The sequence below is a fragment of the Aquarana catesbeiana genome, linkage group LG03 (genome assembly GCF_042186555.1).
Source record: "Aquarana catesbeiana isolate 2022-GZ linkage group LG03, ASM4218655v1, whole genome shotgun sequence".
NCBI classification, from domain to species: domain Eukaryota; kingdom Metazoa; phylum Chordata; class Amphibia; order Anura; family Ranidae; genus Aquarana; species Aquarana catesbeiana.
Window position 1 is genome coordinate 710,725,460 of NC_133326.1, and position 14,819 is coordinate 710,740,278.

The following is a 14,819-nucleotide window of genomic DNA, read 5'->3' on the forward strand; positions in this document are numbered from 1 at the left end:
AAAGAGAGTAAACTCTGCTCTGCCCCTCTACAGGCTGACTTATATTAGTCGGGGATGCTCTTGGAAGTTCGATAAGGTCTGGCTGCCATGGATTGGTGGATAATACTGTCCTTGATTTCTCTCAGTGGGGTGTTGGGTAACTGGCTTATGGGCGGGAGGGGATGAATGACCCTGCGATTATGCTGATATAATGGATGTAACCAAATTATTACACGCCTCCTTCTCTGGTCTAGCAGACGCCTCTCATGACTCCTTATCTATTGATGTAATGACAAGCCTGATAGGCATAGCAAGCATGATCAACAATCCAATACAAAATGTATTTATATAGCGGCGTTGGATACAGTACGTTAAATCTTATGTGAGTAAGAGTTTACCTATAGTCGATTATATGATCCGTTTTTTTTTTATGTTTTTTATCTACACATGTCCCGCTGTATGTACCTACTTTTTTTGTACTGCATTTTATACTTTTCAATAAAGCACTCCTGATTGTTAAAAAAAAAAAAAGTAAGGTAAAGACCACTCCAAAGGCTTACTCATGTACTGTGTCGTGGAGCAAGAAGCAGAATGTCTTTTGTGAACCAGAAGATTTTCCTCCACTGGATGTGAAATGCTCTGTGCCAGTTTACCTCTCTGCTACGGCTTCTTTTACTCAATGAGATTCACATTGTTTCATTCCTTAGAGTTCTGAGAGGGCACATGCTACCTTTTTCTTCCACCATTAAACAAATCATCATCTGAGCCTTCAATCTCAGGAATAATGTTTATTTCCTTCCTGTTAAGACACACTCTATCGGATATGTTAGTGCTTCATGGGTTTTCACCATCAAGCATCTGTTTCATAGATTTTCAAGGCTGCTGCCTGACCTTTTGTGCATATATTTAGGCTCTTACTAGGTGTTGCCCACCAATCGGTTGCATTGCTTTTGGACATGCAAGACATCTAAGACTAAGGCCCTGTGTCATGTAATGTACAACAGGATTTACCTGTAAAATCCTGAAGTACAGGTGCCTTCTCTCTGTTCTTACAAATCAAGTCAAGTCAAGTCAAGCTTCATTGTCATTCTACTACACGTGAGGACTTACGGTAGAACGAAATGTCGTATCTCACAGGGCCACAGTGCTACATACAAATTAAACATAATTATAAATAAATATACAAAGAATAAAAACACAGCGAAGAACTAAAAAAAGAAAAATAAACCTATACACATCTGGGGACTACGTAACTGTATACTGTATATTTCTAAAAGTCTTTGTAGCAGCAAGTGTTTTTAAAAGTGTCTAGTGCATATTCAAGAGTAAAAAAGGAGGGGAAGTGAGACGTTCCTGGTCACAATATATAGGTTGTAAAAGAGGTTTCAAAGAGGATTGGAGTTGAGGGCTCTCACAGCCTAGGGGAAAAAACTGTTGAGCAGTCTGACAGTCCTGGTTTTGATACTCCGGTACCTCCTACCTGATGGCAAGAGCTGGAAGAGACTGTGGGAGGGATGGGTAGGATCCATCACGATACTGGTAGCTTTGCTAGAGCATCATGTATGGAAAATGTCCAGGATGGAGGGGAGAGAGACACCAATAATCTTTTCAGCTGTCTTCACTAGACGCTGCAGGGTCTTGCGGTCAGCAGAACTGCAGTTCCCATACCAGACAATGATGCAGTTGGTCAGCACGCTTTCAATGGTTCCCCTATGGAATGCAGTAAGGATGGGTGGAGGGAGACTGGCATTTTTAAGGAGGCGGAGAAAATATAGGCGCTGTTGTACCTTCTTGGATAGTGACATAATGTTGGTTGTCCAGGTAAGATCCTCTGAGATGTGCACTCCCAGGAATTGAATACTGCCTACTCTCTCCACAGTCAAGCTGTCAATGGTCATTGGGGGTGATCAACAGAATTTCTGCTGAAATCCATCACAACCTCCTTTTGTTTTGCTTGCATTAAGGAACAGGTTGTTTGTACTACACCATTTAACCAGTTGTGCCACTTCCTCCCTGTAGAGTGTTTCATCATTAAAGATTGCTGTGAATTCATTCCTTATTGCTTGCTACTAAGCTGAGGCTTGCTAGGAATGAGAGGGGTTATGCTGGGGCTGTCCTTACAGCTTTTGTTTGTCAGTGTCCAGTCACCTGAAGGTAGCTGCATAAACCATCTGACTAGGACTAAAATTCTGTGACCTGTAATGTGCACCAAAAAAAAGATGTTTTTACAAGTACATCTAAAATCCTATTGTTATAAATGTAACCTTATCATGGCAGGAATTATGGAAACAGTATGACACCTAACTCTTTGAGGTTCATCTGTATGTTGGGTATACGTCACCACCCCCAATCTGACAGGTGTCCATTATTCAACTATTTTCTAGAAAAGCCTTTCTTAACCCTTTTCCCCAGAGGAACCATTGAAATAATTTTCAGGCCTCAGGGAACATCTGCTAAGATTAGTCTTTTGAAGTTCTTTGGGAAATTCCCCTTACTTTGGTGGTGGTAAATGAGAAAAATGCCCTGCCCTTACAAGGGTGGCCAGAATGAAACCCTTGCAGTCATGTTGCTGACTCTTCCAAGTGGCAGTGGACCTGGATTTATGCAGGAGCCATCAGATGGGAGATCAGATCAAGGGACCCCTATCTATCCCTGGAGGAACCCTGGGTGACAATGGCTGCTCTAGACTATTAACAATATGGCAATTTTTAACAGGACTCATTAAGGTTTTTTTTTTTTTGTAGATCCTATGATAAGTAGGGTTTGATGTTTCTGCATTCTTTTCTAGCTGATCTGCTTCGTGTCATTGTGTCATATGGTGGACCGTTCTTTTCTTTTGTCAGATGTGTTATCTTTCATGAATGCCTAGCACAGTCATGAGATTTAAATCCTACTTTTTTATTATTGACTTGTGAATTTTGAAAAAATGAGGGAGGCGCTATTTTATACGATTCCCCCTTTGCTCCACACAGTTTGGGGTTTGGCTGATCTCAATATTGTCACGGCTACCCCACTTAGCAGTTTTATAAACACCAGAACAGAAAATGTAAGCATGCTAACAATCACGTCTACAATGGCGAAGAATGAAGGGGAGAAGTATTCAGACTCCACATAGCACAATGGATGATTGACGGGACCGTGAACATGATGAGGCACGGCATAGAGAGCTACAAGTAGAAGATGGACAGCAGCAGGTGCCGTCACACCACAGCACATCGGACACATCTGGAGGCAATAAAAAACAGAATTTCTCACTTGGAGAAGACCTCCACTAGCAAATAGTTGTAATAAAAATGACAAGAAGATATACAATCCTATATATAGAAAAATGAAGTGTCTGTAGTCTGTGTTCCCCTCTTTTGTCACATACACTATATTACCAAAAGTATTGGGACGCCTGCCTTTACACGCACATGAACTTTAATGGTATCCCAGTCTTAGTCCGTAGGGTTCAATATTGAGTTGACCCACCCTTTGCAGCTATAACAGCTTCAACTCTTCTGGGAAGGCTGTCCACAAGATTTAGGAGTGTGCCTATGGGAATGTTTGACCATTCTTCCAGAGGCGCATTTGTGAGGTCAGGCACTGATGTTGGATGAGAAGGTCTGGCTCACAGTCTCCGCTCTAATTCATCCCAAAGGTGTTCTATCAGTTTGAGATCAGGAATCAGGCCAGTCAAGTTCCTCCACCCCAAACTCGGTCTTTCATGTCTTTATGGACTTTGTTTTGTGTACTAGTGCACAGTCCAGTCATGTTGGAACAGGAAGGGCCCATCCCCAAACTGTTCCCACAAAGTTGGGAGCATGAAATTGTTCAAAATGTCTTGGTATGTTGAGGCCTTAAGAGTTCCCTTCACTGGAACTAAGGGGCCAAGCCCAACCCCTGAAAAACAACCCAACACCATAATCCCCCCTCCACCAAATGATCTGGACCAGTGCACAAAGCAAGGTCTATAAAGACATGGATGAGCGAGTTTGGGGTGGAGGAACTTGACTGGCCTGCACAGAGTCCTGACCTCAACCCGATAGAACACCTTTGGGATGAATTAGAGTGGAGACTGCGAGCCAGTCCTTCTCGTCCAAGGTCAGTGCCTGACCTCACAAATGCGCTTCTGGAAGAATGGTCAAACATTCCCATAGACTCACTCCTAAACCTTGTGGACAGCCTTCCCAGAAGAGTTGAAGCTGTTATAGCTGCAAAGGGTGGGCCAACTCAATATTGAACAATATTGAACCCTACAGGCTAAGACTGGGATGCCATTAAAGAGTCCATGTCCGTGTGAAGGCAGGCGTCCCAATGCTTTTGGTAATATAGTGTGTGTGTGTGTGTATATATATATATATATATATATATATATATATATATATATATATATATATATAGGAGAAAAAGCCGACCGGCATAACACAAACGGAGCCCGTCCTCCCCATCCAATCACGTGGTGGCGTCACTACGAGCCTTCCTCCAGACGCGTTTCGTCATCAGCAGACGTTGTCAAGCGGCTTTTTTTCCTACATGCGATGTTTTTACTACATAACTGTAAGTGCAATACTATATTTTATTAAAACTATCTTGAACGTATTACACTATGGCCAGTTCTTTTTCTCTTCTGGGCTCTTTATTGAGAGAATGGATGCCATAGTCGTACTGAGTGATTCCCATCATCCGAGTCATCATTCCTGTTGTGGTCTTCTGCAAGCATAGAGGCCTGGGCAGGGTTAAAAGCCATCCGCCTTTAAAGCTTGCTGTCTGGTAAGCTTAATCTACAGCTACGGTGGTCGGGCACTTTACCTTTTTTGTGTGTGTACACTGTGGTGATTACAAGACTTCAAGTGCGTCCATTGGATATTCATATTTTCTGGACTTAATTTTATAATTTTTTAGCGCAGCTTCTTTATTTATTTTTGGACTTTTTGTGTTATCGCACTGCACGCTGTTGCTTTTTTATTGGTGTATTCAAGGACACACGTTACAGAGCCGTTTTTTTCTTTATACCCTGAAAGTACTTCTTGGACCTTGAAGAAGGGGACATACCCTGAAATACTCCTTGGACCGTGAAGAAGGGGACATACCCTGAAAGTACTGCTTGGACCTTGAAGAAGGGGACATACCCTGAAATACTCCTTGGACCGTGAAGAAGGGGACATACCCTGAAAGTACTGCTTGGACCTTGAAGAAGGGGACATACCATGAAGTACTCCTTGGACCGTGAAGAAGGGGACATACCCTGAAAGTACTGCTTGGAACTTGAAGAAGGGGACATACCCTGAAAGTACTGCTTGGAACTTGAAGAAGGGGGCATACCCTGAAAGTACTGCTTGCACCCTGAAGAAGGGGATATAGCCTGAAAGTACTGCTTGGACCTTGAAGAAAGGGACATACCCTGAAAGTACTGCTTGTACCTTGAAGAAAGGGACATACCCTGAAGTACTGCTTGGACCGTGCAGAAGGGGACATACCATGAAAGTATTGCTTGGACTTTGAAGAAGGGAACATACCCTGAAAGTATTGCTTGGAACTTGAAGAAGGGGGCATACCTTGAAAGTACTGCTTGGACTTCAAAGAATGGGACTTACCCTGACAGTACTGCTTGGACCTTGAAGAAGGGAACATACCCTGAAAGTACAGCTTGGACCTTAAAGAAGGGGACATACCCTGAAAGTACTGCTTGCACCTTGAAGAAGGGATATACCCTGAAAATACTGCTTGGACTTTGAAGAAGGGGACACACCCTAAAAGGACTGCTTGGACTTCGAAGAAGGGGACATGCCCTAAAAGGACTGCTTGGACTTCGAAGAAGGGAACATACCCTGAAAGTACTGCTTGGACCTTGAAGAAGGGGACATACCCTGAAGTACTCCTTGGACCGTGAAGAAGGGGACATACCCTGAAAGTACTGCTTGGAACTTGAAGAAGGGGGCATACCCTGAAAGTACTGCTTGGAACTTGAAGAAGGGGGCATACCCTGAAAGTACTGCTTGGAACTTGAAGAAGGGGGCATACCCTGAAAGTACTGCTTGGAACTTGAAGAAGGGGGCATACCCTGAAAGTACTGCTTGCACCCTGAAGAAGGGGATATACCCTGAAAGTACCGCTTGGACCTTGAAGAGAGGACATACCATGAAAGTACCGCTTGAGCCTTGAAGAAGGGGACATACCCTGAAAGTACTGCTTGTACCTTGAAGAAAGGGACATACCCTGAAGTACTGCTTGGACTGTGCAGAAGGGGACATACCTTGAAAGTACTGCTTGGCCTTTGAAGAAGAGGACATACCATGAAAGTATTGCTTGGACTTTGAAGAAAGGAACATACCCTGAAAGTATTGCTTGGAACTTGAAGATGGGGGCATACCCTGAACGTACTGCTTGGACTTCAAAGAAGGGGACATACCCTGACAGTACTGCTTGGACCTTAAAGAAGGGGACATACCCTGAAAGTACTGCTTGGACTTCAAAGAAGGGGACATACCCTGAAAGTACTGCTTTGACCTTGAAGAAGGGATATACCCTGAAAATACTGCTTGGACTTTGAAGAAGGGGACACACCCTAAAAGGACTGCTTGGACTTTGAAGAAGGGAACATACCCTAAAAGCACTGCTTGGACTTCGAAGAAGGGGACATACCCTGAAAGTACTGCTTGGACTTCAAAGAAGGGGACATACCCTGAAAGTACTGCTTGGACCTTGAAGAAGGGGACATACCCTGAAAGTACTGCTTGGACCTTGAAGAAGGGGATACACCCTGAAACTATTGCTTGGACTTTGAAGAAGGGGATATACCCTGAAAGTACTGTTTGGACCTTTGAAGATGGGGACATACCCTGAATGCTTGTCCTGACAAATTGTATGTTAATGCAAATAAAATAAAGTATCATGGGCAGTACTCAAATGTTTCTGGAATGGACCCAACTTTTGTTGCAAAATAATGGAAAAATACAATGACTTGGAAAATGTCAATGTAAAACTTTTAGTAAGTTTATCAATGAGTAGGTTCCATCTGGCCATACATTGCATCACTTGTATATGTTTATATAGAGTCCCGAGTCTCCTGGGGATGCTGACGTGATGTGATCTGCATTGTCTGCTTCCTCCGATATGGCTAAATCTTCTTTCCTCAGGAAATCCTCCCGTACAGACATATATGAATTGGAAAGGGATCCTAAATCACAGTCCCGCAGCACCTTTCTCCCAGTTCCAACTGCTGGTGAAATATTAACTGTGACTGTCTGTCCTCCACGCTGCATTCCCACTCCAGAGCCAGGGACCTGCACCTTCACTGATCGCCTCCGGCAACCCCATCCTCCCTTACTAGCCCGTGGCTTGGAATTATAAAATCTGCACCTTCGGGATTTTGCAACTGCCTTATAGTTTTGTGGAATACTTACCCCTTTGCTGGATTTAAAGGGATTCTGCACTTCTCCTTTGGCTTCTTTCCTGGATTGAGAGCGAAGCTCCGACTAATGCAATGGAAAATGCGGGTGCCTCATATTTGAAGATTTGGATATGGGTGTGACTGGTAGGTAATTATTAGTGTGTTTGTGCACGCCGCTGACACCTGGACCAATATATATCGGGCTGTCAGAATCCTCCCAGCCCTGGATCAAGTGATCTGCAGCCCCTTCCAAGTGCAGCTCTAAATATAGAGGGTAGTTTACTCTTGCATGGGTCTATGGCAAATTTATTTACTTTATTTTTAATGCTGGGAACCCGATTTAGGTGGGGGGGTGATGTGAGCATGGCTAGTGTGAAGATGACCCCCCATAAAACAGTAAGACCTGTAAAGCCAAGCCTTGCACCTCGAATCAGCCGGAGAGTGCCGTGATCACTTACACTGGTATGAGAGGGAAAGTTGTCTGTGCATGGAGATGCTACTGACACCGACCACATTCATGTTGGCGAACGGTCCGCATTATCGGTGTGCGGCGTGATGCTGATCGGTGTATACTCAGGACTATTATACAGTGCAGTTCTTTTCATTGGGGTTGATTTACTAAAACTGGAGAGTGCAAAATCTGGTGCAGCTGTGCATGGTAGCCAATCAGCTTCTGACTTCAGCTTGTTCAATTAAGCTTTGACAAAAAAATCTGGAAGCTGATTGGTTTCTATGCAGAGCTGCACCATATTTTGCATTCTCCAGTTTTAGTAATGCATATTGCATGTCTCTTTGTTTATACATATATATCACTAAAAATATAGTAAAAGAAAAAAAGAAAAATATACACATAAAAATAAACAAGTTAGTTTCCGCACTTATTTTAACTCTGTGCCAAAACTTTTTGAAGACCCCTCATACATGCCAGAACCTTATTCTTAATCAGGGGTTGGTATGGATGTGAAAGAGGACTCCATGCAAAAAAAAAGAAAGAAAATGTGCAGTGAGTTCCCACCCAAATTTCAGCTTGTTCCCTTGTTGATAAGGGCAAGGGCCACTTCTCCACAACCCTGGCCCAGGCGTTGAGGTCTGTAGGGGGGGGGTCTTTTCAGAATCTGTAAGTCCTCTTTAATAATAAAGGTACCCCAAGACACGGGCCACATCCCATTTGTAAGGGGTACAAAAAAAAAAGGTGCGGTGAGTTCCCACCCAAATTTCATACCGGAACCATTGGGTCTGGTATGGGTTTTAAGGGGCAACCCACTCAAATAAATACCCAAATCCATGGTAGACCCTTATCTGAGTATGCAGCAGGAACAAGTGTATAACCTCCAGCTCCTAAGCCATACCAGGCCACATGTCTTCAACAAAGTGGGGAGGGGGGTACTTTGCCAGGGGGAACTCCCTTGCAAACCAGCATGTTCCCTTGTTGATAAGAGCAAGGGCCTCTTCTCCACAACCCTGGCCCAGGAGTTGAGGTCTGCAGGTGGAGGTCTTTTCGGGAATCTGTAAGCCCTCTTTAATAATAAAGATACCCCAAGACAGGGGCCACATAAAAAAAGAAAAAAAATATAAATAGTAAACAATACTGTGAACCCAATTTAGGAGGGTGATTTAAGTAGGTCTAGTGTGAAGATGACCCCCCAGTAAAACAGTCTGACCCGTAAAGCCAAACCTTGCACCCCGTGTTAGCTGGAGAGTGCTGTGATCACTGGCACTGGTATTAGAGGGAAAATTGTCTGTGCACGGAGACATACTGACACTGACCACATTAACTGTTGTTGATCACTACCCATTATCGGTGTGTGGTGTGATGGTAATAGGTATTTACTTGGTATTGCTATACAATGCGGTGTGATTGGTGTATTCTTATAAAGCAGTGTTGGAAATTATCGGTATGTTCTCTGTACTTCTCATTGTATCATTGTGTAGAGCAGTAAGACCCCCCCCCTCTGGTTTGCAGGTATAGAGTTAAAGTTTTTTGTGGCGTCAGGAAACACGCTGTGCAGTGAAAATGGCATTTGCAGCTGGAAGGATCGGCTGGATAGAAGAAATCTCTTCCTCAGCTGTCTTTACCTTGAACTGCCAACAGAAGATTCACACGTAGAGCTGATAAAGTAAAGTCAGACAGAAGCAAGCAATCTGGGTCAATGACTTGTAAGGCATTGGAGCCAGAAGAAGATCCAATGGCAGATAGGCAACTTGCATTTTCAACACCTGTAGTCCCCATATTTCTCTCAGCGTGTCTCCTGTAATATTTTTTTCACCGATCCTTTTCAATAAGGACAAGGGCCTCTTTCCCAGCACCCGGCCCGGAGGTTGTGGGGGTCTGCAGGTAGGGGTCTTATCAGAAATGACGGCTCCCTACTACTTGCTTCTGTTTGTAAACGAAGTGTTGGGGATTCCCTTCATCTATACCAGATCCTTATCCTAAATGAGGCTCTGGTATAGATGTTAATGGGGACTCTATGAAAATAAATATGGTGTCGGGTTCCCTCTAAAAATACCCGCCAGAACCTTATTCTTGAAAAGATGCTAGCTTACAAAGCACTTAGAGAAGATATATTTATGTCAGATTTGGTTATCCAATCCTAAAGCCTCGAAGATTCTGAAACAGTGTTGAGTGTTAAGGCTCACATTTTATATTTTCACTTTTATATTTCACTTCTTGTAACTTTATAACCTGGTATGTCCCTTTTCCCTCTCTCCTTTTTCTTTTGCATAGTAGCTCCGATGAGGTACTAATCCAACATGTCCTATTTCTTTTTGGGTTTAACTGTATCTAAGATCTGTCCACAGCTTGTGGTGTGGCACCATCTGGGGTGGCAGGTCGTTCTATGGTTATCTATGGTATCATTTTGAATATACGAGGTTTGTCTAAAAAGTTCAGTAAATGGTCCGATATCTCAATGGCAACATAGGCCAGGTATGGTAAGGGGATGAGTTGTATGATGTTTTTCTGTATGGATGAAGACATTTATGATTGTGTATGGTTCTAATCGGTAATTTTGCATATAATCTTCTATACATTGTATCATTGCATATTGCATGTCTCTTTGTTCATATATCATGTCTCTTTATTCATATAGCAATAAAAATAGAGTGCTCGTTTCCGCACTTTTTTTGGAACTCTATTGCATATAAAAAAGAGCGGAAACTTTTTGAAGACCCGTTGTACATACCAGAACCTTATTCTTAATGAGAGTTTGGTAGGGATGTGAAAGGGGACTCCATGCAAAAAAAAAAAAAAAAAAAGTGCAGTGAGTTCCCAAATTCCATACCGGAACCATTTGGTCTGGTGTGGATTTTAAGAGGGAACCCACTCAAATAAATAAATGTGCCCCCCTCCAAATCCATACCAGACCTTCAGCTGGGCTTGCAGCAAGAACAAGCATACCCCCCCCCCCCAAGCCATTGAAGGTTGAAGGTTGTGGTAGGGGGGTACATTGCCAGTGGGACTTCTCTTGAAAAACACCTTCTTCCCTTATTAATAAGAACAAGGGCTTATTCTCCACAACCTGGCCCAGAAGTTGAGGTCTGCAGGTGGAGGTCTTTTCCGAACTTGGAAGCCACCTTTAATAATAAGGGGACCCCAATATACCGGCCCCATCCCATGTGACGTAAGGGGTATCCCTACTCAATAAAAAAATTGTAAATAGTAAATACAGACAGGCACAGCTTTGAAAAGTCCTTTGATAAAAAAAAAAAAAAAAACAACAACAAAAAAACAAAATGTCCCACCACAGTGTACATCCATCATCAATTACGTCGTCCAGCAATGCAGATATACATCAGTCATGATGAGCTGTCGACCTGCTGAAAGAAAAAAACCTGCCAACACACTTCTGATCCCGCCACTTCCCTCAAGCTGAATGACATCTCTGGTTCCCACCATTACAATTCTGATAGTAATGTCAGAGTGAAGCAAGAAACCTGGGTTAATGACTTTGTGTTTTAAAGTATTGAAGCCAGAAGAAAATCAAATGGCAGAAAGGCAACTTGCATTTTCGGAAGGAATTCAGCAGTGGTAGTCCCCATATTTCTTCCTGTAACATTTTTTCACCAAAGTTCTTTGTTCACTATTGCCCATGCTGCCCTAGTGATTCCATCACTAGTCATTATTTGCCAACCCAGTTGAAACATGAAGCTCAGGACACATAAAATCTTGGACCATGTTTTTTTCAGGCTTTAGAGCAGCCTTTATCAACTCTCTTTATCTAACTAGGGTTCCTCCTAAAGTTTCTAGGGGTTCCTTGAGCAGTGAGCAATGGTTAATTAACCTTCCACCTACAGCGGCCACCAAGCCGAATGGGGTACTTCCACATTGACCACTAACGTAAGAGGACATCATAATTTTTTAATTTCTTTATTATTACTGAAAATTATTTTGTTGTAAAGAGAAGGGAGACGGTACAAAATATGGGTGTCGAATACGCTAGGCATGCCAAATAGTTAATCTTTTGTTTTCTACAACTTAGTTGAAAGTTTAAACCATTTTAGATGGGGAGATCACCAAGACCAGAACATTTTTTCAAGGGTTCCTCAGAGGTACAAGGGTTGAGAAAGATTGCTTTAGGGTGTTAGGCATTAAAGGGAAGGGAGGTTAAGAGAGTTAAGCATGTACGTTAAGGGTTAGGTAAAGTACTAGGCTTAGGATGAAGTGAGAGAGTACAGTTAATTGTTAAAGGACACCTACTGTACACCTTTAGCGACGTTATTCTTAAACTCTTTACCCCACCCTTGTCAGTGTATCCCATATCCTAAAATACTTACCTTCCATGTTCTCCATTATGTGGCTATGCCAGGTGCTGCACAGCCTTTGCAGGAAAAAGTCCCAGCTGCGTCCAACTCCTTCTGTGCATGTGTGCTCTCTCAATTTATATACCTTTGACTTGTTAGTACTTATGATGACCCCCAGCTATCCAGAGGATTACTACAGTGCAGGGATTCAAAAGTGCAGTTCAAAGTTTCTAAATGTAAAAAATGCACCTACGGAAAAATAATCTCTTGACAGAAAACAATATTAGGGATACAATGTTGGCCAGCACTACAGAGGAAAAAGATTTGTGGGTACTTATTTCAGATGATTGCAAAAAGAGCAAACAGTGTAGCCATGCAGTGGGTAAAGCAAATAGAATTCTAGGATGTATTACTAGAGGGATTTCCAACAGGAGGAATAAGTTTTCCCTATATAGATCTTTAGTTAGACCTTATCTAGAACACCGTGTCCAGTTCTGGAGATCTCACTTACCAAAAAAAATTGATAAGATAGAACAAGTCCTAAATCCTCTATATAGACCTTTATATCACCAGATGGATCACCAGCAGGAGAAAGAAGGTCTTGATTTCTCTATAGATCTTTATATCACTAGAGAGAAGCACAGGGCAGCACAGTGGTGTAGTGGTTAGCACTCTCGCCTCGCAGCAATAGGGTCGCTGGTTAAAATGCCAACCACAAAACTACCTGCCTGGAGTTTGCATGTTCTCCCTGTGCCTGCGTGGGTTTCCTCCGGGTACTCCGGTTTCCTCCCACACTCCAAAGACATGCTGTTAGGTTTATTGGCTTCTGTCCAAAAATTGGCCCGGTGTATGGGTGTGAGTTGGGGACCTTGGATTGCAGACCCCTTGGGGGTGGGGACCGGTGTGGGTGTTGGTGGAGCGCTGTGTAGACTGATGGCGCTACATGGCTTAAATATATATAAAAAATAATAATATAGTGGATGGGCATCTTGATGGGATGCAGTGTGCGGAGATGGAGACAATTGTAGATGCTCACTCAGGTTGAACTGGATGGACTTTACATCACTAGAGGGATCACTGGCAGGAGGAAGGAGATCCTGAGTCCTCTATATAGATCTTTATAACACTCGAGGGATCGCCGGCAGGAGGAAGGAGGTCCTGAATCCTCTAAATAGATCTTTATATCACTATAGGGGTCACCAGCAGGAAGAAGGAGGTCCTGAATCCTCTAAATAGATCTTTATATCACTAGAGGGGTCACCAGCAGGAGGAGGAAGGCCCTGATTCCTCTATATAGATCTTTATATCAACAAAAGGGATCAACGGCAGGAGAAAGGAGGTCCTGATTGCTCTATATAGATCTCTATATCAACAAGAGGGATCGCCATCAGAAGGAAGGCCGTCCTCATTCCCCTACATAGAACTTTAGTGAGACCTCATTTAGAATACTGTGTCCAGTTCTGGAGATCATACTTATGTAGCAAGGTCCCAGGCTTCCTTTGGTCTGATATGAACCTCCAGGGCCAGAGACAGCTGACATCCTTCTGTATGAGTGGGTGCAGAGTAGTTAAGTTATTGGGCGCCAGACACTTCTTGAATGCAAAAGAAAGTTTCTCTTAACATCCTTTTTTTGAGGGAAAGAGGGTTAGGGCCAGGACACCCTTAGGTAGTTGCAATATTGATTGACTCCAAGACTTCAATAGGAGGACAGCAATGCAGGGAAAGGCATCCAGCAAGATGCCCCATCTGCATGTGCAGGAATGCTGTCTCCTATGGCAACAGTCTTTAACAGTTCCAAACACAAAGCTTAACAGTTCCTTCACTTTCACTACAATCTCTCCTTGTAGTTCTTTCATACACTGAGCTCCTGGTCTCTCACTAGACCCACTGATTCACTGTAACTGAATCTCTTGACCTCCTTCAATCTTAATGGTAGTATCTTCCTCAAGCATCACCCCCGCTTCTCTTCTGGGTCCCTAGCTTGGCACTCTAGATAGCTCTCAAGCTTCCCACGCTGGCCTGCTCGGTTCCTAGCTTGACACACAAGGCTGCTCTGCAAACGTCACCTCCGCTGGCTGGTTCCCTGGCTTGATTCCCACTGAAGTTTCCAGATTCTTCACCGTCCCCTGGTTGGTGAGAATACTGCTCCAGTACTTGCTTCAGTTACTCACTGTGGTCCCTGGTAATAAGGCAGATAGTCCCTTACTGGCAACAGCTTCCCCTCTACCTCCGACCACGTCAGGTTCTCCGGCCGACAGAACCGTCACTTCTGGTTGGACTGCAAGCCACAGTCCCAACCCTGTCCTACTTCTGGATAGGCCCTCAAACAGCCTAGCAGCCAGATGTGCCCGGGATAGGCCCAATCTCCGGCCTAGCAGCCTGGGCAGTACAACACACGTCCACCCAGACAGCTGTCTAGGTGGCACAAAACATAGATCACCGGGAGTCCATCCGAATATATAGGTTCTCCCAGTAGGCCAAGGGATTCAAGAATACCCCTGCCTATTGGCTGAGATACCCCATATACCCATAACCTGACCTTGGGTTGCCCTTCTCATATCTAGTACCACCAAGTAACCGGCCACCTAGTGATAGAAGAGAAAAGTGCCAAGGCCAAACTTAGGGAGAAATCAATAGATCTCTAGCAATCAAGCAGGATAACTACTCCTCGCAAGTAAATTTTTGAGGAGCAACCCTGCCTAAACTCCAGGGTGCTACACTTACAAGA

General features: G+C 43.6%; 1 protein-coding gene across 1 annotated transcript in view; it reads left to right on the forward strand.

Annotated features, from left to right (window-relative positions):
- The first annotated feature begins 7,119 nt into the window (after nt 1–7,119).
- EPO (erythropoietin) overlaps nt 7,120–14,819 on the forward strand; it is an 81,131-nt gene continuing 73,431 nt past the window's right edge. The window contains exon 1 of the mRNA XM_073624332.1: nt 7,120–7,495. Coding sequence (XP_073480433.1) covers nt 7,483–7,495 — 13 coding nt within the window. The 5' untranslated portion in view covers nt 7,120–7,482. The remainder of the gene's footprint in view (nt 7,496–14,819) is intronic.